General features: G+C 40.7%; 1 protein-coding gene across 2 annotated transcripts; it reads left to right on the top strand.

The window, feature by feature from the left end:
• The first annotated feature begins 140 nt into the window (after positions 1-140).
• INIP (INTS3 and NABP interacting protein) lies at positions 141-25,237 on the top strand. 2 transcript variants are annotated; one of them, XM_081236948.1, is made up of 6 exons: positions 143-311; positions 1,390-1,472; positions 12,745-12,891; positions 17,230-17,332; positions 21,355-21,445; positions 22,593-25,237. In XM_081236948.1, the coding sequence occupies exons 4-6, from the start codon at positions 17,295-17,297 to the stop codon at positions 22,686-22,688; spliced, it is 225 nt and encodes a 74-aa protein (XP_081093074.1). In that variant the 5' UTR covers positions 143-311; positions 1,390-1,472; positions 12,745-12,891; positions 17,230-17,294; the 3' UTR covers positions 22,689-25,237. The 2 variants fall into 2 exon arrangements, with proteins under 2 accessions (XP_081093073.1, XP_081093074.1); XM_081236947.1 differs by lacking the exon at positions 12,745-12,891 and having other exon boundaries at positions 141-311.
• The last annotated feature ends 131 nt before the right edge of the window (positions 25,238-25,368 follow it).

Below are 25,368 nucleotides of genomic sequence, written 5' to 3'. Positions count from 1 at the left end.
CCGCCCCGTTCGGGCTCCGTCCCCGATGGTGCGGCATGCAGGGTCCAGGAGCCTCTCTGGCTGCCACTCTTTGGAAGGGAAGTGGCGTACGCATTAGGTAGCAGTTAAACTACGAATCGCCGCGAGGAGCAGCCGTTAGGAGGCGGGACTTCCGGTCCATCGGGTGTAAGTCCTCAAGAGGCGGAAGCGCAGCGGGGGCGGGAAGGTGGTATAACGCCGCATTGAGCTCGGTTTGCCGGTCTTTAAGTGGTCGCGCCCCCTTGGAGAACGCGACCAGAAGGCGAGGCGGTCCCGGGCTCTCTAGCTTCGCGGTAAGTAGGACCGCTTGGCGGCGCCGGGGATGAAGGTGTGTGGCCCCGGCGCTGACCTGCTGCCGCCGTCCCTTGCTGCAGGGCAGTGGCCTCCCCGCCAGCCTTGCCTCCCAGCATTTCTCACTCCCCCTCCTCTCCTTGGTATCAGCCGCAGCCCCCGCCCTGCCTGCCCTCCACGCAAGGCCCCCGCCCCGGGACCTTTCTGAGACGCAGGTCCAGCCCTGTCACATCCCTGATTGACGTTCCCCGTCACAAGATGGCCCTCTTGTCCCTCCCGTCCTAAGCCGGCTTCGCTCGCTCTGTGCTTCAGCTGCAGGAGACACCTAATATTATGTCGTTCCAAACCGACATCTGTTTGCTCACTCTTGTACTTTCCCGCTTACCCCAGAAGGCATCCCTCGTCACGCCGGTAGAATCAGTTCATCTCTGCTTCCGGAGCACTGTTTACTCCATGTAAAGAGCGCGTTTGTTAAACTTTTTTAGTACGGTTGCTTGAATGAGACTCTCTTTTTCCACCGGATTATATGTTTCTTGAGGGCGGGAGTAGGGTCTTGATGATTTGGGATCTCCCCAGGGCCTAGTACAAAATCACGAAGTTTGGAAACTAACAGTCCAAAGTTTTCGCACTAGCTTTGTGACCTTGGACACGATCTCCCTATCTAGGAAGTGGTGATAAATAAAATAATTTCAATCATCTTACAGATCTTGTATGGTGCAGAGTATGTACGCGATAAGTATTCGGCTCTTTTTCCTTTCTAGCTTTCAGTATACACAGTAGTTGCTGGGTACGTTTTTTAAATGAATGGAGAGGCACTACAGATTAGTGATTTTTCTTCCTAGCTCTGTGATTGTATTGATGCTATCAGTTAGTTGATACATTTGGTAGTATTTGGTAAACACAATCTAATGAAGTAATTAAAGACAGTAATGGTGAATGTTGGTTTCAACATCTGCAAGAATAAACATTTAACCTTCAGGCTCTAATTAAATAACTTGAGGCGTTTGATTTAAGTCTGTGTGCCCTTCAGACATGTTTCTGAAGAGATGAAGATATGTGTCTGCACATTATTTTTTACAGGTGATTGTAAAGTGCAGACCACTTGCCACGGAACATAGTTGCAACAGAAAATAGGAAGATGGCAGCAAACCCTTCAGGACAAGGTAAATCCTAGGAACTTTTTCCTCATGTAGTAAAGTATTTTGATAGAAAATTTAGCATAGGGCCGTTACTAGAGCCAGAATTAAAAATGAATAGCCAAGTAAAACCCCATATTTGAAGCAAGTCCAACGTTTCATCAGATATGTAACATCCTTAATAGCTATTAATCCTATATATTAATCTGTTAATATTATTCACACTGTAAACCTTAAGTCCTCCTCGGACATTTGTGTTCTCATGCTCTTTTACTTGAGATTAGAACCACTTTTAAAGAAGTTATATTGTCACTAGGCAATATCCACTCTTTTATTTTTGTTTGCTCAAAAAACTTTTCATACACGTTTCACCTGTGTTAAGAACTCTCTAAAACAAGTCACGTTAGATACATCCCAAATAAGGAGTTTTTATTTAAAAATAAGTTTTCAAAAGTAAAATTTAATCTCTAGAAAGCATTAAATTCCACTTTGTAAGTTGTCTCCTGCTTAAGAACTTCATATCAAGTCTAAACTCCTTATTTGATGCATCATATTTTTTGATTAATCTTAGTCTTGTTTTATTTTAAGCGTCATATAAACGTGTTTGTGTCCAGTTGTTTACACTCACTGTACTGTCTGTGAGAGTCATCCATGTTATGCCATGTATCAATAGTTCATTCTTTTTTATTGCAGACTAGTATTCCATTGTATGAATTTACCACAACTTATTTATTCATTCCTTTTTGGAGACTTTGGGTTTCTATCAGTTTTGGCCATTGTGAATAAAGCTGCTTTGAATATTCGTTTGTAAGTCTTTTCGCAGATATTTGCACGAGTATCTAGGAATGGAGCAGCTGAGTGTATAGTTTACTTTATGGAAAACTGCCAACGCTTTTCCCAAAGTGGACGTACTTTACATTCCCTCTAGTAAAGTGTGAGAATTCTGGTTGCTCCATATATAGCATTGTTGGTCTTTTCAATTTTAGCCACTTTAGAGGGTGTAAAGTGACATCTCATTGTAGTATTAACTTGGATTTCCCTGATGACAAATGTTGGACGCTCTTTTATGTGCTTATTGGCCATTGCAGATCTTCCTCTGTGAAGTGTTTGTTCAAGCCTTCTGCTTATTTTTTAAAATTTGGGTTCTTTTTATTATCAACTTTTTTTTAAGAGTCTAGATACTGGTCCTATGTCACTGCTAATTGCATCATCTAGATCATCTTTGAGTTGGTTTCTGTTGACTGCATTTTTTTTGAGAATGGGTCACATTTTCCTTCTTCTTATTATACTTAGTGATTTGTTATTGAATACTGGATATTATGACTAATACCTTGTAGAGACTCTGAATTCTGTTATATTCCTCTGAAATGTGATTTTCATTCTAGCAGATGGCTTGGCTCAACTCATACTCCAAACTCTTGTCTCCCTTATGTTGGGCAGCAGCTGAAATCTCTGCTCATTCTTTAAAGCTTCCAGTTGCTGCTTTAGTGCTTTATTTGTCTCCCCCATGTATGTGTAGTTTAGCAGAAAGCTAAAACTTTGGGTGGATTTTATAGGCATGTTTTAGGCTTTACTCCTTCTGCCTTTCCCTCTCAAGTCTCTCCCCTAATTTTCTGGTTACTCTGCCAGTCCTGAACTCTGTCCTCTAATACCTCAAGCCAGTAAGGTGAGGCTGTGCAAGCTGTTCGTGGATTGAGGAGTGCAAAAGGCTACCAATTCCCAAATTTCACCAGTTGCAGTTTCTGCCTGATTTTGGTCAGTCTCTAGTGCCTTCAAATAATGAATGTTTAGTTTTTTTTCCAGAATTTATTATTATATTTGTGGCAGGATTACTCTAACCAAACTATTCTGCTAGTACTGGAAGTTGGAAGCCCACTGAATCTGTTTTAGTATATTAGTTGCATTTAGGACAGACTAAAGATTACATGAGTTTTATAGAAGTGTGGTATTGTAAAAAGGTAGCTCTGGTGATAGCTTTACTGGCTGTAACCAGCTAATACAATTCTGTTCTCTCAAATAACCAAGTGTGATTTGTGTGCTCTATGGACTAATCACAGGTCAGTATTCCCCTATGGTCTTTGACCTCCTCTTTTCACCAAGTTATAAGGATTCAGATTAAAAATAATTTAATTTGAACTGAAATGAAACTAAGAGAAGTCTATTTTGGAGAGAAAATAATGCTGCCAAAAATCACACAATGCAGTCCAAATTAAATATTTTTATCCCTCTGTTTTAATAGCACAAATATGCAAGATTTACAATTTGCTAGTTACTCTTTTTTTTTAAGCAGTTGCAATAAAGCACAATCATTTTTACTGTCACCTTTGATTGATCCATAGTCAAATCCACTATGAAACATCCCCTAATATAAATAGAAGCGAGGGCTTTCGAGTGCAGAGGACATGGGTTCGAGCCCTGGTCTGGGAAGATCCCACATGCTGCGAAGCAACTAAGCCCCTGTGCCACAACTACGGAGCCCATGTGCCACAACTACTGAAGCCCATGCACCTAGAGCCCGTGCTCCGTAACAAGAGAAGCCACCTTAATGAGAGGCCTGTGCACCGCAACGAGGAGTAGCCCCCACTCGCTACAACTAAAAAGAAAGCCCACACACAGCAACAAGGACCCAACGTGGCCAAAAATAAATAAATTTATAAAACAAACAAAAAAACATAGAAGCGAATTTAGATTAGTCCTTTGGCTTTTGTTGCTCTTTTGTCAGTGATATTGTTGGTGTCATGGAGCTGCTGCTATTAGGCACCAGCAGAGGGAGTCCGTATCATGTTCTGCGACTCCTAGACTTTCAGTGAAAATTTAAAATTCTTATTTATTTGGATCTATTGCATTTTACTCTATATTATTTCTGTACTGTTTATGCGTATTGGAACTACTAATTGTGGAGATTGAATGCCAAGTTCCATAATTATCTTATAATGATAACTGAAAGAACAATGACTTAAGAAATCTTCATCTGTGTGTTGTAATTTATTAATGTCCCTGGTGGAGGGGACACAGGCCCTCTTTCAGATCTAGCAGTCTATTATACTATAGTAGTAATCTGAACTGCTAAATTTCACAAGCTCTTGGCAGACAGTTACTGAAGTCTCATATTCTTAGCATCCATCATAGTGTGGAACATTCAATAGGTTCATAATAATTATTTGATTGATAAGAAGTAACATTTTGAGAATTTAATATGTAGAGGCAGATTGTCAAACTGGAATTTGGCCAAGGTACCATTCCTAAGTAAAGAGGCTCTCATTATTGGTAAATATCAAGATCCTGTGATTATGTGCTGGCAGTTGGGAGATTGGTCTAACCTGATTTCAGATACACAGAGAAACCTGGTGAAAAACTGAGTAAAGAATGTGAATTCTCGGGACTTCCTTGGTGGCACAGTGGTTAAGAATCCACCCACCGGTGCAGGGGACATGGGTTCGATCCCTGGTCGGGGAAGATCCCACATGCTGCAGAGCAACTAAGCCCGTGCGCCACAACTACTGAGCCTGAGCTCTAGAGCCCATGAGCCACAACTACTGCACCCGTGTGCCACAACTACTGAAGCCCGTGCACCTAGAGCATGTGCTTCGCAACAAGAGAACCCCCCGCTCGATGCAACTAGGGAAAGCCTGCACGCAGCAACGAAGACCAAATGCAGCCGTAAATAAATAAATAAAAAATAGCGATTGCTCTCAATTTAAAAAAAAGTGAATTCTTTTGATTCTTTTATAGTTATATCAAAATGCTTAGAGTAATAACTATAAGCCCTGCAGTTCAAGTGGTGGGAACTATTGATTTGGGGCCAGTTTGGATGCTCTTAGCTATGATTTTAGGGCTCTGTGTAAGAATGGAACATAGCTCCTGGGAGGTGTCTTGCTTGACCTCAGACCCAAGTACAAGTTTCACCTAAACCACCTGTGGTCCAGAAGGAAAGCAGATTTACCCTTCAGGCTTGTACTAAGGTACGCAGCCTCTCAATTAAGAATCTATCTTAGTGATGCATAAAAATCATCTTAAAATTCCTGTCTGTACGTGTTTAAAGATGAGAGTGGACACAAAGACACAATTTGGAGTTTGTTTTTTAAAGCTAGATTTCTTTTTGCCTCATTTTTCATTGCCAAGGCAAAGAGTGTACAGTAGCTCTCTGATGCTAGGATTGATCTGTAGGCCCAGGTTCAAATAGGAATGAAACTGAGTTGAGGCATAATATGACGTAAACTAGCATGAGATTGTCTGTATAGTAGAAGAGAGCTTGTGATCCCCAGGTCCATTCAGACTGGCCTGGGAGGCCTGTCACGTGAGTGTAATCTAGAAAGCTGTGCTAATCAGTTGTACCCTGTGTAATGAAAAACAGTTTACTGACAGAATTGTCAGAATGGGGCTGACAAGAATCTAGTGAAGTTGACAATCTAAATGATAGAGAACACTAGGTAATAATAACAGTGATAGCTAGTATTTATTAAGCAACTACCACGTGGCAGGCAGTGTGCTAGGTATTTTATTTTTATTTTCCATATTTCATATAACCACCCTTCAAAGTTGTCACTGTTACGTCCATCAGTCCTGCATAGTGAGGTAATTTTCCCAATATTAAATAGTAACTGGTAATACTGAGATGAGAACCCAAATTGAATCTGTGTCCAAGTCCCCTGTTCATTGTTTTCCCATACTGCACATTAACTGGAGGGTTAGAACATTCTAATTATAGTATCTAAAAAAAAATTGGGAGCTCTAGACTAGGGGCAAAAGACCTCATCTTAGTTTTTGTATCTCTTCTCCATCTGTTATTGAGCAGAAAATCCTTACAGGGAAATGGGCCTGTGAGATTATCTGTAAGAGGAAAAGAAAAATGAGTGAGGAGGAAAGGGTGATTCAAGCAGAAGAGATTTCATCATCTTACTTAGCTAGTGCTGAAGACAAGAAACCTCAGTGGATAGAAGTGGCAGTAACTTAAAAGGGGTAAGTCCTTGGGGTCTCAGTGAGAGAGAACTTGAACACAGGGAGATCACCTGAGCAGACATTAGGGCTTATTCCTTTCCTTGATCTGTATTTTCAGTAAGTTCCAAAGGTGGCTAAGAGTAGAATAATTTTTTAATCTTGCAAGTTACAGGAAGTGTTTGCCATTAACTAGATAGCTAGAAGACTAGTTACTGGTACTAATTACTTCATGTTAATAATGTTGTATTTTTTATTCTGCTAAGACTTAGACATCAGGCAGTCTCCCCTGAATAAGTTTGAGTTTTAACCACTGAATACATTTTATATATCATTAAGGAGTATGGTAGGCAGAATAGTATTCTCCCCCCATCCCTCCAAAAAATGCTGACGTCATAATCCCCGGAATCTGTGTCTTTGTTACCTTACATAGCAAAAGGAATTTTGCTCGTGTGATTAAGGTTAAGGACCTTGAGATGGGAAGATTATCCTGGATTATCCAGGTGGGCCCATTTTAATCACATGAGTCTGTTTTTTATTAAAAACATTTTTTTAAACAACTTTATTGAGATATAATTTACACACTATAAGATTCACCTGTATTAAGATTACACTTCAAGAATCTTTAGTAACTTTGTAAAGTGTGTAACTTTCACTAATATCTAATTTTATAACGTTTCCATTAACCCAGAAAGAAGACTCATGCCTGTTTGCAGTCACTTCCCATTCTTACAGGCCTGGGCAACCACTAATGTACTTTTTGTCTCTATAAATTTGCCTCTTCTGGATACCTTTCATATAAACGGACTCTTACAGTATATGGTCTCTTGTGTCTAGTTTCACTTAGCATGTTTTTGAGGTTCATCTGTGTAGTAGCACGTATTAGTAATTCTTTTTTGTTGTTGTTGTTAAACAACAGAAATTATTTTCTCACAATTCTGAGATCAAGTTGTCAGCAGAGTTGATTTCTCCTTGGCTTGTAGATGGCCTGTGTCTTCACGTGGTCTTTCTTTTCTCTCTGTGTGCATGTCCTGATCCCCTCTTCTTATAAGGAGACAAGTCATACTGGCTTAGGGCCCACTCCCAATGACCTCATTCAACCTTAATTGCCTCTTTAAAAACTCTGTATCCAAATACAGTCACATTCTGACGTACTAGGGCTTAGGACTTCAACCTACGTGTTTTGCAAGGATACAATTTAACCTATAACACTCAACCCTCTCAGCCTCCAAAATTCAAGTCCTCACATGTGAAATATATTTGCCCCATTCCAACAGCCACAAAAGTCTTAACCCATTCCAGCGTCAACTCTAAGTCTAAAATTTCATCTAAATAGCATCTAAATCAGATATGAGTGAGACTAGAGGTATGATTCATCCTGAGGCAAAATTCCTCTCCAATAGTGAACCTATGAAACCAAACAAGTTATCTGCTTCCAAAATACAATAGTGGGACAGGTATAGGATAGACATTCCCCTTCCAAAAGGAAGAAACTGGAAAGAAGAAGGCTGACAGGTCCTAAGCAAGTCCAAAACCTAGCAGGGCAAATTCCATTAGATTTTTAATTTATTCAAAGATTTAGTTTATTATATCAACATCGGTACTAGAACTCACATCTTTTACTCTCCAGTCTGCAACATTTCTACAGCACACATTTGTGTGCTGAAATTATTTGTATGACATTAACATATGTGGCTAATTTTAAGAAACTTCTGTGGAAAATTCATTAGATTTTAAGGCTTGAGAGTGAAATCCTCTTTGGCTCAATTTTCTGTCTAACAAGGGTGGTGGCTCTGCCTTCTCCTCCCTGAATTTTGTCCCCAAACCCTCTGGAACCAATGAGGAAACAGTCCTGCTGCCTGGGCCTGTGCTCTCTGGACCCATGGTGGCAGTAGCAGCCCTGCTGACCCCTGACCCACCTTCAGAGGCATTCCTCCCTGTACTCAAAGAATGACGCATGTTTGCATCCAGACATCTCTAACATTTAACTTCCTGCTTGTAGAACCCCAGAAGTCCGACAGCCTTTCTTCATTTCATCCCACCTCTGTTCTCTTCAGTCCAAGCTGACAGTGCTTCTGCTGAGATGGTTGATTGGATCCATGTCACACACCCATAATCTCTTTAGTAAAGACTGTCCAGCCATGTCTTTGGTGTTCTCTCCTGAACACACTTTCTCATTTTTTGCAATATGAATAAGCTGAGAATTTTCGGTCTTCAAGTTCTGGTTCCTTTTTGCATAATAATTTCTTTTTCAGTTGTCTCCCTCTCACACTTTACTATAAGCAGCAAGGAGAAACCCGGTCACACCTTCAACATTTTGCTTAGAAATATCCTCAGTTAAATATCCAAGTTCCTTACTGACAGCTTTTACTTTCCACAAAATACTAGAACACAATTTGGTCAAGTTCCCTGCCACTTTGTAACAAGTACTGCTTTTCCTCCAGTTTCCAATAACATATTCCTCATATCCATCTGAGACTTCCCCAGAAGCACCTTTAACATTCATATTTGTGTCAACATTCTGTTCATGATGAAATATATATAAACAGATGTATGTATAGCATATATATATATATATATATATATATATGAGCAGGTATAGTGATAGAAGCATTCTGTACAGTTCTTTCTGAGATCTCAGAAGAATCACCTTGAATGACCATATTTAGTCTCTTCCAGACAATCTAGGCTTTTCTTTTTGTGTGTGTGTGAACATGTAGTATTTATTTTTTAACATCTTTATTGGAGTATAATTGCTTTACAATGGTGTGTTAGTTTCTGTTGTATAACAAAGTGAATCAGCTATACATATACATATATCCCCATATCCTCTCCCTCTTGTGTCTCCCACCCTCCCTATCCCACCCCTCTAGGTGGACACAAAGCACTGAGCTGATCTCCCTGTGCTATGTGGCTGCTTCCCACTAGCTATCTATTTTACATTTGGTAGTGTATGTATGTTCATGCCACTCGCTCACTTCATCCCAGCTTACCCTTCCCCCTCCCCATGTCCTCAAGTCAATTCTCTACGTCTTTGTTTTTATCCCTATCCTGCCCTTAGGTTCTTCAGAACTTTTTTTTTTTTTTTAGATTCCATATATATGTGTTAGCATACAGTATTTTTTTCTTTCTGACTTACTTCACTCTGTATGACAGACTCTAGGTCCATCCACCTCACCCGGCCAGAGCAACAAGACCCTGTCAGCCACACAGCTCAGAAGAAAAGGGAGAAAAGAAAGAAAGAAAGAAAGAAAGATAATAAAATAAATAAAGTTACTAAAATAAAAAATAAAAAAAATTCTTAAAATATAAAAAAGTAATTAAAAAAAAAAAGAAGAGAGCAGCCAAACCAATAAATCCACCAGTGATAACAAGCACTAAAAACTATACTAAAAAAACCCTAAAATGGACAGAGAGAGAGCCCTAGGACAAATGGTAAAAGCAAACCTATACAGACAAAATCACACAAAGAAGCCTACACATACACACTCACAAAAAGAAAAAATGGAAAAAATATATATATAAAAAGAAAAAAGAGAGCAACCAAATCAATAAACAAATCTACTAATGATAATAAGCTCTAAATACTAAACTAAGATAAACATAAAACCAGAAACAAATTAGATGCACAAAGCAAACCCCAAGTCTGCAGTTGCTCCCGAAGTCCACCACATGAATTTTGGGATGGTTCTTTGTCTATTGAGGTATTCCACAGATGCAGGGTACATCAAGTTGATTGTGGAGATTTAATCCGCTGCTCCTGAGGCTGCTGGGAGAGATTTCCCTTTCTCTTCTTTATTCGCACAGCTCCTGGGGCTCAGCTTTGGATTTGGACCCTCCTCTGTGTGTAGGTTACCCTCTGGCATCTGCTCTTCGCTCTTACAGGAGGGGGTTAAAGGAGCGGCTGATTAAGGGGGCTCTGGCTCACTCAGGCTCAGGGGAGGGAGGGGTACGGATGCGGCGCGAGCCTGCGGCGGCAGAGGCCAGCATGACGTTGCACCAGCCTGAGGCGCGCCGTGTGTTCTCCTGGGGAAGTTGTCCCTGGATCACGGGACACTGGCAGTGGTGGGCTGCACAGGCTCCCAGAAGGGGAGGTGTGGATAGGGATCTGTGCTTGCACACAGGCTTCTTGGTGGCTGCAGCAGCAGCCTTAGCGTCTCATGCTCGTCTCTGGGGTCCACACTGATAGCCGCGGCTCGCACCCGTCTCTGGAGCTTGTTTAGGCGGCGCTCTGAACCCCCTCTCCTTGCGCACCCCGCAACAATGGTCTCTTGCCTCTTAGGCAGCTCCAGACTTTTTCACGGACTCCCTCCCAGCTAGCTGTGGCGCACTAGCCCCCTTCAGGCTGTGTTCACGCAGCCAACCTGTCCTCTCCCTGGGGATCTGACCTCCGAAGCCGGAGCCTCAGCTCCCAGCCCCCACCCACCCTGGCGGGTGAGCAGACAAGCCTCTCGGGCTGGTGAGTGCTGGTCAGCACTGATTCTCTGTGCGGGAATCTCTCCACTTTGCCCTCCGCACCCCTGTGGCTGTGCTCTCCTCTGTGGCTCCGAAGCTTCCCTCACGCCCACCCCCCGTTTCTGTCCGTGAAGGGGCTTCCTAGTGTTTGGAAACTTTTCCTCCTTCACAGCTCCCTCCCAGAGGTGCAGGTCCCATCCCTATTATTTTTCCTCTTTTTTTTCTTTTTTCTTTTGCCCTACCCAAGTACGTGGGGAGTTTCTTGCCTTTTGGGAAGTCTGAGTTCTTCTGCCAGGGTTCAGTAGGTGTTCTGTAGGAGTTGTTCCACATGTAGATGTATTTTTGATGTATTTGTGGGGAGGAAGGTGATCTCCACGTCTTACTCCTCCACCATCTTGAAGGTCCCCCTCCCACATGAGTCTTTAAAAGCAAAGAACTTTTTCCTGGCTGTGGTTAGAGAGAAATGACCACAGAAGGGTCAGAGACATGCAAGGTTGTTGGCTTTTAAGTTGGAGAAAGGGGACCACAAGCCAGGGAACTCAGGCATATCTATAAGATGGAAAAGGGAAGGAAACAGATTCCTAGAGCCTCCAGAAAGGAAAGCAGCACTTGATTTTAGCCCAGTGAGACTACTGACCTATAGAACTGTAAGATAATAGATTTATGTTGTTTTAAGCCATTAAGTTTGTGGTAATTTGTTACAGCAGCAGTACGAATAATATACCATTTAACTATATGAGCCAAAACCCTCAGAACCATCCATGCCCCCTCTTCCTCATTCTTGACTTCTTATTTATTCTATCACTGCCCTGTTGATTTAACTTCCTAAAAAGCTCTTGGGTCTGTTCATCTCTCTCCATTTCCCTGGCCATTAACAACTTCTGTCATCTCCAGCTTGTTCTACTGTAATAGTCTCTTTTTCTCTTGTCTAGTGTATTCTCAACCTTGTAGCTACAGTGATCTTTCTAAAGGGGGAAGCGTTATTTTGTCCCCTACCCCTAATTAACCTAATTAATCTAACATTTCAGCTCTAGCATTACTTCCTGTAGGAGACTTCTCTGACACTGCTCCCCCTACTCCCAGTCTAGGTCAAGTTGATTCAACATTGATTCCTGTTGGTGGGGATGTAAATTGATACAGCCACTGTGGAGAACAGTATGGAGGTTCCTTAAAAAACTAAAAATAGAACTACCATATGACCCAGCAATTCCACTACTGGGCATATACCCTGAGAAAACCATAATTCAGAATAAGTCGTGTACCACAATGTTCATTGCAGCACTATTCACAATAGCCAGGACATGGAAGAAACCTAAATGTCCATTGACAGATGAATGGATAAAGAAGATGTGGCACATATATACAGTGGAATATTATTCAGCCATAAAAAGGAACAAAATTGAGTTATTTATAATGAGGCGGATGGACCTAGAGTCTGTCATACAGAGTGAAGTAAGTCAGAAAGAGAAAAACAAATACCATATCCTAATGCATATATATGGAATGTAGAAAAATTGTACTGATGAACCTAGTGGCAGGGCAGGAATAAAGACAAGGATGTAGAGATTGGACTTGAGGATGGGGGCGGAAGGGGAGGCTGGGACAAAGAGAGAGAGTAGCATTAACATATATACACTTCCAAATGTAAAATGGATAGCTAGTGGGAAGCTGCTGCATAGCACAGGAAGATCAGCTCGATGCTTTGTGATGGCCTAGGGGGGTGGGATAGGGAGGGTGGGGATATTGGGATATATGTATACATATAGCTGATTCACTTTGTTATACAGCAGAAACTAAGACAACAGTATGAAGCAATTATATTCCAATAAAAATGTAAAAAAAACCCAAAAACCTTGATTCCTACAATGATTGTTTTTAATACTTATAGAATGTTATTTCTTTATTTCAGACTGCTCATCTTAGACTCTAATTATACATTCATTTGTGTAATTATTTGATAATCTCTATCTTCACGGGAATGTTTAAGAACCATGAGAACTAGCATCAGATCAAGTTGTGGCTCATCATTGCATCCTTAGACTCAACCTTAGTGCCTGTATGTATGTCATGGATACACAATAAATATATGTTGAATCAATAAATAACTTAAAACATGTTAAACTAATAGTGCCACAGTGAGTTTCCTCCAATACTGAACAGCTTTTTTTTTTTTTTTTTTTTTGCCCCGCCACACGGCTTGTGGGATCTCAGTTACCCAATCAGGGATTGAACCTGGGCATGGCGATGAAAGCCTGGAATCCTAACTACTAGTCCACCAGGGAACTCCCCCTAAACAGCTGTCTTAGGATGATAGTTCATTTACTGTATAGTTGTGAAGAGTATATGGCTTGTAAGATAATCATTTGAAAGGATTTGAATATTTTAAAATATCTTTTAAAAAATTGTTATGAAAGCAAAGTAACAACTGTAATTGGAAAGTAGATTATCCATAACCCCACTAATCAAACAATAATTTTCATTCTTTAGTTTTAGATATTTTTCAATAAAAGGAATTCCTATTAGTCCTTGTTTAAGTGTCATAGAGCTATTCACGCAAAGTGAATATCAGCTGTTAGGTTTTAAATGCAAGTTGCTGTAATGCTAGTTACTCCAGAATATTTTTAGTGACACAGAAATGTGTGGGAGTTAAATGTTTCTATAAATGAATATGGAAATGAGAATATATATGATTGTGAATGGAGATAGAGTTATAGTTCTAAGTGGAACTTTTGGAGTGTGCTGCTTTATTCTAAGATAATTTTATTAGGAAAAAGTTTAGTTATAAAGGAATATTAAGTAATTCCTACTGTACATGAGATAATATATTTTAACACTCTCATGCTTTTAAGAATGTAAAAGTTACATGTAACTTTAAGATACATGTAAAATAATGTAAAAGTAAAATGTTGAATTATGGCGAGAGACAGTTTGTGTTTAAAAAAACAATTCAGGGCTTCCCTGGTGGCTCAGTGGTTGAGAGTCTGCCTGCCAATGCAAGGGACACGGGTTCGTGCCCTGGTCCAGGAGGATCCCACATGCCGCGGAGCGGCTGGGCCCGTGAGCCATGGCCACTGAGCCTGCGCGTCTGGAGCCTGTGCTCTGCAACGGGAGAGGCCACAGCAGTGAGAGGCCCGCGTACCGCAAAAGAAATAAAAATAAAAAATAAAAAAATAAAAAAACAATTCATGTAGTGATTAGAATAAAAGTTAAATTTTATATATTGATGCCTTAGAGTAAGTTTGTATTACAAACTCTGAAGGTGGGAGAATCTTGCTCTAGAAAATTATACTTAACTACTTCACATAACCAAATTGACTAGTTTTTTGCCTTATGTTTCAAATGTGAAATAAGCTATTATTATTACCTAACTGCTATCTGTTGACTTTTATATATTTCTATAATACAGTAAATGTTTTGTACAAAACTGACATGTAAACTAGTACTGGATTAGTTTTGAGCGCTCAAGAGGGAAGCATAGGTTTCAGGGCATAAGACAAGCTCAGAAAGTAAAAGCCTAATAGACCTGACCATACCCTTTCTCTGTAAAATAGTTTTTGTGGCTCTCAGCTGCCTACATGTAGACATTAAGTTCTTGAATGTTATGCAGGAGATAACCTTGCCTGGTTAGACTGTGGAATAGGAGTTGAGAGGGGAAGATATTTTAGAGACATCAAGGATATAAAATTGATTGGACTAGGTGATTGGTTGGATGTGGGTAGGAAGAAGGAGGTATTATAAGGATAAAACTCAGGCTTCTGGGTGGGAGCATGGGGCATTAAGTGAGATACAGAGAGAGGCATTATCCTTTACCAGGGAAGGAAGGCTATGAGCTACCCCTGTCTAATGACCGCTTATAATGTCTAAGGGGATTTTGTGCATGGAGAAAAGTCCTCATCACTGCTCATAATTAATGCTCAGTTTTTAAACCTACTTATAAACTAAGTTCCAAAATAAAATGTTTTTTTAAGCATTTAGAATTGAGTACAAGCTTATTTAGTTAAATTCTCTTTAATAACAGTTTAAATTACAATTAATTTGACTTCTATAATACTTCGCTTTATATAGTGATGGCAAAACTTACTATACTTAAAATTAAACCTATTTTAAAATACTAACCCATGGGTTTAATTAATTCATTTACTCTCTCTGTAGTACTTTGTTTTTTTAATCTTCCTTGGATTATAATAATCTTCCCATTTTCTTATTTCTGTACTTTCCCAGGGTTTTAGTAATTTTTTTATACCTTCCTAGGGTTATGGTTGTCTTACCACTACCAAAACAAAACAAAATTTCAGATAAGTCAAGGTTTAGGGTTTTTTTTTTTTTTTTTTTTTTTTTGCGGTATGTGGGCCTCTCATTGTTGTGGTCTCTCCCGTTGCGAAGCACAGGCTCCGGACGCGCAGGCTCAGCAGCCATGGCTCACGGGCCCAGCCGCTCCGCGGCATGTGGGATCTTCCCGGACTGGGGCACGAACCCGTGTCCCCTGCATCGGCAGGCGGACTCTCAACCACTGCGCCACCAGGGAAGCCCAGGACATCATACTTATTAGGTTGTTTGGACTTGACATTCTATATTATTTTGGTAATGGTGTTTCTTTAACAGTATTTTGACAACGTTTCAATTATTTTTACACATGGCACCCTTTACCATAGCATTAGCACTCACAGGCGTAAGTACATTCTTGGGAGTTCTATATTAAGTCCTTCCTTAGGTAGAAGACTTCTCCTGAGGCAGTCCTGTCTATGAGGTTGGGTGGAGCCTGTAATGACATGTGGCATGTAAAGGCCTTATAGAGTTTCTTCCCTGGAAGATTAAGAGGTTGGCAGGAAGGAAGATTAGAATTAGGATTAGAATAGATGAAGAATCACCTGGAAGGCTTGCAAAATCATCTCCTCAGAAGTACCAGGATGTGTTAGTGTGAATTATCTGTTCCAGAAAGGAGTCTGCTATTACTAGAATTGGATGACAGGTTGATGGCATAAGCATGAGGGGGCAGAGAAGGAAAATGGAGATGATAAATTCCTAAAATGGCCGTGGCAGAGACAGGTTTTACCCCTTTCTGGCCTGGCCTGAGTCAGTTTACTGTTGCTAGATTTAAGAGCAGGTTTAGGGGAAAGTGCCGCAAGCCTCAGCTGCTTCTAGTTCAGCCCAATCGCAGTGTGAATCTCAGTGAATGCTCCTGTTCTTGTACATCCTGCGCTGTCCCTGACCTAACTCCTCGCCCCAGGAGAGGAGGAAATATGCATCCTACCACCCAGTTCTTTATGATCAATATAAAGTGCTTAAAATCCCTCATGTGAGTACCCTTAGGAGTGCTTACTTCTGCTCTGCTTGAAAGCTCCCTCCTTCCCCATTCCTCATTCTTTCTTCTAGTGCAGTGATGCTAACCCAGTGATTCTAGTCCCCTGGGCTTTTTTTGCCTCCGTAGTTTTTTTCCTAATCCTTTAACCTTTCCATTTGTTTTCTTCTAAATTAGGGATCAGAAACTTAAACGCCTACAGGTATAAACAAATCTGATAAGGACTGTAACAAGCTGGAGAGTGCCCAGCTAAAGGGGACAACTGTTTCTTTGTTCCACCTAGTTGTTGCCATGGGGGCATCTAGACCCCTGTGCCAGACCTTGAGATGTTTCAAGAGAAGCAAGTAATCGGAGAATTTTGTATACAGTGTTTACATGTTGGCATTTAATTCAGATTTTAAAAACATAGTTAGTTGGATGCTGCTTCTGGGCCAGGACTTTGAACCTCTGCTCTAGATCTTATGTTAAAATTGGAGCTCAAAATTGAGCCCAGTATTCAGTATTTGATAAGGGACCTATCTGTTTGTACCCTGTCAGTTATGCTCCATTTCTCTCTCAGAATTGCTTTCTAGTCAGTTGCAATTCTCTGACTTGTTCCTTGAAAGACTGTGTGTCATCTGTGAATGAAAGCAGTTGAGAAAAATACTGTTTTGACCTGAGTGTATCTAATACTTTCCCCTCATGAAAGAGGCATTCACAGAGAGGCCTAAAACTGAGAACTGAGAAAATCTTCACTCCCAGAGATTCAGCAGGATAGAGATTGGTCCCTGTAGCATTTGGGGCTGCAGAGATTTTGTTATAAAACAAATGCAGTTACCCATACTTTGATGATTAAAATTCTTTAGAACTAAGTCTTAAAAAAGTCCTCAGTCAGTATTATCCTTTGCATTTATCTGTGTATTATCCTGTTAAACTTGCTGGAAAATAGGCAGTAGGGAGACAGTAACCATCTAGGGAAACTGCTTACTAGTGGGTTTGTTATCATGTTAGAGAACAGAATTTTGCTTTCTGGGTTTCTAGGTAGCCTAGGTTTATAAAACAGCTCTAAAACATTTTATTTCTCTTTCTCGTCCCCAACACTCTCTCTTTTTTTAGGTTTTCAAAACAAAAATAGAGTTGCAATCTTGGCAGAACTGGACAAAGAAAAAAGAAAATTACTAATGCAGAACCAATCTTCAACAAATCATCCTGGAGCTAGGTATTGAAGAATAATGTGGTTTTTATATTCAGTGATATAAAAAATACCTTGGACAATATAACTGAAATTGGTTGGCAATGGTTTGTTTCTTTAACATTGGAATTTAATAACATGTTACGTTTTATTTCCTAGACTTGAAAAGTTAGATTATTTAATTGCTTAGATTTTAAATATTTTAATTCTAATCAGACTTAAAATTGCCCTACAGCCTACTTTCAAACAAAGAAAAGAGTTTTGTATAGTTTTTTTGTTACTGAAATTATTGTTAATGTCCCACTTTATAAGCATTATGCAAAATAGGTAAAGTTGCGGTAGCTTATTAATGTATTGTATTACGTTTCTGCCATCTTAAATCTCTTCCCTGACATCCATTATCCCATTCAGCCACCACCTTAACTTTTTTTTATGTTTCTGTTATTTTATTTGCTTGTTAGATTGATGTCTAGTAAAAGTATAATATATAATATAGTATAAAATATTATTCTGTTTCTTCAGGGGACTGTCCCTGGTGAGTTCAGGTATACAGGAAAGGACTCACGTGAAAGCTAGAGCTAATTTATATTTTTAGGTGTGCAGAGTCACCAGACCTCTTAAAGGAGTTGTCTGTACGTACTCATCTCTGCTTTCTCACTTATTTACTCTCCAACCCACTACAATCTGACTTCCGCGCCTCCCCACCTCCAACCCAAAGAACAGGTTTGAGCCTAGGTCGCTTGCAACCTCCTTGTGGCTAAATCTGGTAGACCAAAGTCCTTTTCTTGTTAGACTTCCTAGCATTATTTGACACCACTGATTGCTCCCTTTTTTTTTTTTTTAATTGAAATGGAGTTGTGTTAGCTTCAGGTGTACTACACAGTGATTTGACATGAGCATACATTGTGAAATGATCACCACAGTGCCTAGGAACCATTGTCTCCACATAAAATTAATACGGTATCATGAATCATAATCCTTGTGCTGTATATTACATTCCTGTGACTTCTTTATTTTCTCACTGAAGGTTTGTGCCTCTTAATCCCCTTCACCTATTTTGCCCACCCCCAACCTGCTCCCCTCTGGTAATCACCTGTTTGTTCTATCTATGAGTCTGTTTTCTTTTTTTTATTGGTTAATATATATTGTAATTTTTTTTTTTTTTTTTTTTTTTGCGGTACGCGGGCCTCTCACTGTTGTGGCCTCTACCGTTGCGGAGCACAGGCTCCGGACGCCCAGGCTCAGCGGCCATGGCTCACGGGCCCAGCCGCTCCGCGGCATGTGGGATCTTCCCGGACCCGGGCACGAACCCATGTCCCCTTCATCGGCAGGCGGACTCTCAACCACTGTGCTACCAGGGAAGCCCTATTTTAAATTTTTTTATTGGAGTATAGTTGACTTATGATGTGTTAGTTTCAGGTGTATATGAGTCTGTTTTCATTTTGTTTTGTGTGTTTTGTTTTTTAGATTCCATATATAAGTGAGATCATATGGTATTTGTTGTCATCAATGGCAAGATTTCTTTCTTTTTTTTAATGGCTGAGTGGTATTCCATTGTATACAGTGCCCTCCTTAAAATACTCTCTTTCCTTGGCTTCCATTCATCCACTGTTATACTATCTTGGTTTTTTTGCAGACATTTCTCCACTGCCTCTCTTTTTTTTTTGCGGTATGTGGGCCTCTCACTGCTGTGGCCTCTTCCGCTGCGGGGCACAGGCTCTGGATGTGCAGGCTCAGCGGCCACGGCCCACAGGCCCAGCCGCTCCGTGGCATGCGGGATCTTCCCGGACCGGGGCACGAACCCGTGTCTCCTGCATCGGCAGGTGGACTCTCAACCACTGCGCCACCAGGGAAGCCCCTCTCTTTTTAAAAATAAATAATTAATTAATTAATTTTTGGCTGTGTTGGGTCTTTGTTGCGATGCGTGGGCTTCTCATTGCGGTAGCTTCTTGTTGCGGAGCACAGGCTCTAGGTGCCCAGGCTTCAGTAGTTGTGGCACACGGGCTCAGGAGTTGTGGCTCGCAGGCTCTAGAGCGCAGGCTCAGTAGTTGTGGCCCACGGGCTTAGTTGCTCCACAGCATGTGGGATTTTCCTGGACCAGGGCTTGAACCCATGTCCCCTGCATTGGCAGGCAGCTTCTTAACCACTGCGCCACCAGGGAAGTCCCACTTCCTGTCTCTTGAATGTTGATATTCCTCAGAGTTCTGTTCTAGATCCAGTCTCCCAGTCTACGTCTTTTCACTGGACAGTTGCATTCACTTTCACAGCCTGTAATTTATGTGCCGATAACTTTTATACATTTGCATCTCCAGCTTCATTCTCTGTCTCAAGCACCAGACTGCCTCCTGGACATCTGCACTTTGATGTCTTCCAGGCATTTCAAACTGAGTATGTCCCACACCAAACTCATCTTCCCTCCCTCTCTACCTACTTAATATTGTTGGCTTGCTTTTCTCCATGAGTGGTACAGATCTACTAGTAATCAGAGTCAGAAATGTGAACTTTAATTGTTTATTATTCCCTTTTACTTCCATCTCTAAACATTTATCATTCTCTTATGTTTATATTTTGAAATGTGTCTCAAACTTGTCCATTTTTCTTTATTGCAACTGATGCTGCCCTGGTCCTGGCCACTCTCATTTTTTGCCTCAGTTACTACCTCCTGAATTTCCCACACTCTTAAGTTCTCTCGAATACATTTATCAGTTGTGTCAGTTAGGATGTTTTAATCTGGAAGTAACAGAAAACCAAAAAGTTGGCATAAACGTTAGGATATAGGTTAAACAAAAGTGTGAAGATAAGGTGATTCCAGAATGGCTCACTGCAGTGGCACACGAGTGTCAGCACTGACCCAGCTTCCTTACTTCTCTCCTTTCTGCCCTTCTCCATGGGTCAGCACCTCCTTACTGGTCAAAATATGACTGCAGTAGCCTAGGCATCACTGTACACCGAGCCCCCGTAGAGGCAAGAGCCAGAAAGCTTCCTCTCCTGTGTCCATTTTGTAAGAGTGAGGAAAACGTTCTCAAAGCCTTCACGCAGACTACCCGTGAAGTCTAGCTGCCCAGAATCGTGAACCTTTCTCTTGCCTAAGCAGGAAACCAGCAAGGGAAATGGTATTGTCTTATACCAATCAAAGTTCACCCCCTGGGGGATAACCTGGCCCACCATGAAGAATGGGACCAGCGATAATTGAACTAAGTGTGGGTTCCATTAGCGAGGAAGAAGGGAAAGCAACCGTTGTTGGGGAGAGGACCAGCACTGTCTGCCACAGTGGCGGTCTTTCTGAGCTGCAGTGTGATAATTCTGATCAAGTCACTCTTCTGCTTGTAACACTCTTTGGGAGTCTCCCTTCACTGTTAGGATAAGGTCTTCATTTCTTAATTTATTTCACAAGGCTCTGCATATCCCGGCACCTGCCTTCCTCCCTAGCCTCATTTTTTTGCCAACCCATTTCTCCCCTCCCGAGCCCTGACCTTCAGTCCTACCTTTGCATGTTCTACCTTCTGCTTGAAACATTCAACTCTTTAGTTTTCATCATAAATGTACCTTTATGATAGACCAGACAGAGTACCTCAAATCTGTTTGAAAGCAGAGGACCATAAATCATCAATCAAAAGGAGAAAATCTGGGGCTTCCCTGGTGGCGCAGTGGTTGAGAGTCCGCCTGCCAATGCAGGGGACACAGGTTCGTGCCCCGGTCTGGGAAGATCCCACGTGCCGCGGAGCGGCTGGGCCCGTGAGCCATGGCTGCTGAGCCTGCGCGTCCGGAGCCTGTGCTCTGCAAGGGGAGAGGCCACAACAGTGAGAGGCCCGCCTACCGCAAAAAAAAAAAAAAAAAAAAAAAAAAAAAAGGAGAAAATCTGAAGCCCTAATAAATAATATAGGCTTTTCTTCATATAAATTAATGTAGACAGTGGGAGAAGGAAAAAAGACTTATTCAGGAAGTTCTTTTTTCTTTTTTGTAATCCCTATTTAGAATATCTAAAGAAAAATGTGATTGAGAAGTAAGGGAGTCTCTAAACAGTCAAGTAACTAAGATTCCCATTTCAGCATTGCGCTCTCGAGACCCGCTCTTAACAAGGACTTCCGGGACCACGCTGAGCAGCAGCATATTGCAGCCCAGCAGAAGGCGGCTTTGCAGGTGAGGAAAGTGTGGCTGACATTCTTGTCTCCTTGGAGATTTCCTGGGGCTTGGAAACCAGCACTATTCTTACTTTGTATTTCAGTGGAGCAATATCAATAAAAACATTCCACACGTAATTGCAATTGTTTGCTGACATTCAGTCATGCCCAGAGGATTTGAAGGACCAGATACGGCAGTAGTGAAAGTATCTTTCATGGTGTTGACGTGGTCATGATTGATTCTGTGCCACACCTGGCAAGGGACTGCTGCACACAGAAGAGTTCAGGGTATTTGGATGGACAGAATGATCTTGAAAAGCTGAATGGGCTAGTTTAATAGTACATATCTATTTTTTCAAATTTGTTGTGCCGTTATGTCCTTTGATAGTCTTACCGGTTTATTATTGTTGTTTGGATTCTTTTTTTAATGGTCAGCATGTCTGTTGTGCAGGAAATGTTTAAAGACTATAGGAATGTGACAATCTATCAGTTAAAAAAATTGTTCTTATTATGATAAACAATTTGAGTATTTCATTGATCTTGGATAATTTAACTAAGATTCCTAGAAACCTTGCACTAGACATCATTACCCATGCTTTTAAACCACAGAATCTCAGAATTGGAAGGGATATTAAAGATCATCTCACTTTAGACAACCTATGAACAGTCCTTTGTTTAGTGACAAGGGACGTCACTGGTGGTTTTCTGTTATTTATATGCCAACATTCTCTACAAAATGTTGGTGTCTTAATCACCAGTCATCAGCTGTCTTTCCCCCTTCTCCTTCCAACTACTGTCCTTCTTTCTCACTCTCCTGCTTTACTGACCAAGAGCAGAGTACTTTGGGACCTTTGTTGCTAGTTTTCCTCCCCACTCCAAGGAACAAAGTAATTCATGTCTTCGACTCAATTATTGATTGAAGAGAATCACAGGGGAGAGAGTGGGGATGATAAATTAGTACCTGGTGCAAATTGTTAATATGAATTCTTTATTATTGTCCATCTCCTGTGTATTTAAACAAAATTAACAGCATAAGAACTGATTTTTAAAACAAATGTGGTCTCAAGCACTCAGAAAGGATAAGTAATTTTAATGCCTTGGTTGAAGCATTGTGACTCTTAATAGCTGAATTGCTTTTTTTTTTTTTTTTTTTAACTCTTTCCCAGCATGCACATGCACATTCATCTGGATACTTCATAACTCAAGATTCTGCATTTGGGAATCTTATTCTTCCTGTTTTACCTCGCCTTGACCCAGAATGAAGAAAATATTTGTAATAAAAGTAACTTTGTAATATCAAATGCCAAAGCTACTATCAGTCAGTGCTGTACAAACTGTGACTTGCCGAATTTTGGTGAACTTTTACATATTTTGTTTCTTTAGAAGAAAGATATGTGTAAGTGAAAGCAAAAAAGAAGGGTGACCAGGATGATGAAAGCTCTGGAAGCTGTATTATCTGAGGAACAGATTTTGCTACCCATGACTGTAACTTTTGTGTAATGCAGTTTGATTTTTAATTCTGAGTCAGACTCTGAATTGGATGTGGTCACATAAACCCACCCCACCACCAGCTAGTTGGACTGAGTATGTTATGGTCTACAGTGGACTTTCAAGAACCATTTAAAGTACTTAACTTTAAACAAATGAGGGTGCTTTTTAAAAATGTGAACCAATAGGCTTAAATAAGTTACATTCACATTTTCTGTTTATAGAATTGATTTCAGTGTACGTTTTGAGTTTATAATCAACGTATCCTGAAATATCCTTTAACTTGTGACTCGTTCCCCTATTCTCAATTTTAAAGGAAAACCCAAGATAAGACTAAGTTACCAACCAGTCTTAAACATCTTTTATAAACCTATGCCACTACAACTTAGGTGACTAAATGCTATTAAAAACAATTAATAAGAAATGTAGTTTTAAATTTTGTATATGCTCTTATTTCGTGTTACTGCATGAATGGTGTGCCTGTACAGCTTTACGCCCATTTTTGCTCTAATTAGAAACATTAATTAAAGTTGAGCCCCTTTTTAGTTACTGTAAAAAGGAAAGAATTAGGTTAAGCAAGTTTCTCAACATGATTCTTTAACAGAATCCAGGGTGCTTATTTAAATATGCAGTCCCTACAGCTGACCCTAGTCCCACGGAATTAGTGTCTCTAATTCAAAGTCTGAAAACCATGGGTTAGAGAATTCAGTTGTAGGTCCCTGAAACTTAGAGGTCATTTAGCTAACATCGACATTTTTTTACTTTTAATAGGACTGAAATTAAGTTTTCTATCACAGATATAGTATTTTTTATAACTGACCTCATCTTGACCTTGAGTTCCCATCCTCTCTGGTGGTAGCCTGAAATTTAAACTTGAGATTCCAGTTTGGGTCAGTAATTAGAAAAAGTTCATCTCCCTTTTCGAAGAGTTTCTTCTCTCTCCTTCCCTTAGATATTTGTACCAACCACACAGCCCATCTTACCTAAACTATATGAAAAGGAGTGGACAATTCTAGATATGGCTGTGCCATTTAGATTCTTTCTGTTGAGAACTGCGACTGGTTTTCTTCATTTGGGTGAGTTGGCAGCTGTCCCCATCATAACGGTCACCATTACAGCAAAGGTGCCCTTCCTTCTGCTGCTGAGGATCACCTGGGACCTTTGCCTCTGCCCTGCCTCAGGTCCACACAGCTAGCCTTGGCCCTTCTTATCGTGGTCCTCATTTTCTTGAATTGATTTGACTAAGTTTCTGTTCTGTGCGATCCAGGAGCTACTGGCATCATTCTAAATCTACCGATGCTAAGGAGATAAATTTTTTGGATTGTATAGTTTTTTATTGTTGAAGCCTCTGCCAAATGTGTGACTTTTATAACCTTGGTAAAGGGATCTTTTTTCCAGTGGTATCTTTTCTGGTCTCAGCCTTTCAAATAGAGTAAGCACTTCCTTCACCCCTCTCCTTTGAGTCACTTACAAATTCAGTTCAGTTCCATGTGTATTTTTTAATACCTACTCTGTAAAGCTGTGCCCTTGGGGGGGAAAGGAGAGTAAGACTTGCTCTTAAAGAGGTCACGGTGGAGAGGATCCTACTCTGGTACAGCAGTGAGGGAGCCAGCGTCCAGTGAGTGGCACAGGAGCCACATCCCGGAGCACGGGCAGTATACCCAGGCCTAGGAGTATCGATGGGATTTTACCTGGCAGGGGAGGGAAGAGGTGCTCTAGGTAGAGGTCAAGATTTCATAGTCAAAGAGAAGTAGGGACTACGACAGTTGTGAGGACTGCAGAGGATAATGGAGAGGGCAGCAGTGGGCTCCGGCAGAAGCCCTGAGGACAAGTGCCAGCGCTGCTTCCCTCGGACCGCGAACGTGTGTGTGGCTAACCCACTTAACCTTGAGCTTTACGTGTCACTCTGTCTCATCTGTAAAACGGGCACAGAACACACTCTGCCTACTCCATAAAGTGTCTAGACCAGTATTTTTCAAAGTGCAGGTCTCAACACGTTACCGAATTGAGAGGCCAACTTAATAGCTGAATGGGGTGTGACCCGCTTTTTTTTTTATAAAATAGAAAATACCAGAGTACATGGCACGTAGTAATAGGAGGTCTTGTCCATAAGTCTTCCTTTTCTGTGTGTTTTACTTATTTTGTTTATTGTATGCTCCACTAGCATGTAAGGTGTTTGAAGGCAAGGGCTTTTGTTCCCTCCTTCCTTTTTGTTTACTACTGTGTTCTGCTGAGAATAGTATTTGGCATATTGTAGGTAGTTAATACTTACTTATTGAAGGAATTAATGAATGAATAAATATGACCTGGATAATGATATAAAGGTTTTTGTTTTTGTTTTTGTTTTTTTTTACTGTGAAATGGCAAAAATGTTTTGAAATCCACTGCTAAATAATACAGATGATAGTGCTTTGTATGACTCTGGAATAGAAACTGAAATGACTTAATAATTTC

Source organism: Mesoplodon bidens (genome assembly GCF_964165515.1).
Source record: "Mesoplodon bidens genome assembly, chromosome: 6".
In the NCBI taxonomy this organism is placed as follows: domain Eukaryota; kingdom Metazoa; phylum Chordata; class Mammalia; order Artiodactyla; family Ziphiidae; genus Mesoplodon; species Mesoplodon bidens.
This window is presented reverse-complemented; position numbering and strand designations above follow the sequence as displayed.

What these genes read in the sequence shown, in the direction of transcription:
- INIP (XM_081236947.1), top strand. Translation starts at nt 1,448, where the DNA reads ATGGCAGCAAACCCTTCAGGACAAG. An exon ending in ACAAATCATCCTGGAGCTAG is followed by an intron (nt 17,333 to 21,354) that starts GTATTGAAGAAT and finishes TTCCCATTTCAG; the next exon opens with CATTGCGCTCTCGAGACCCG. An exon ending in AGCAGAAGGCGGCTTTGCAG is followed by an intron (nt 21,446 to 22,592) that starts GTGAGGAAAGTG and finishes ACTCTTTCCCAG; the next exon opens with CATGCACATGCACATTCATC.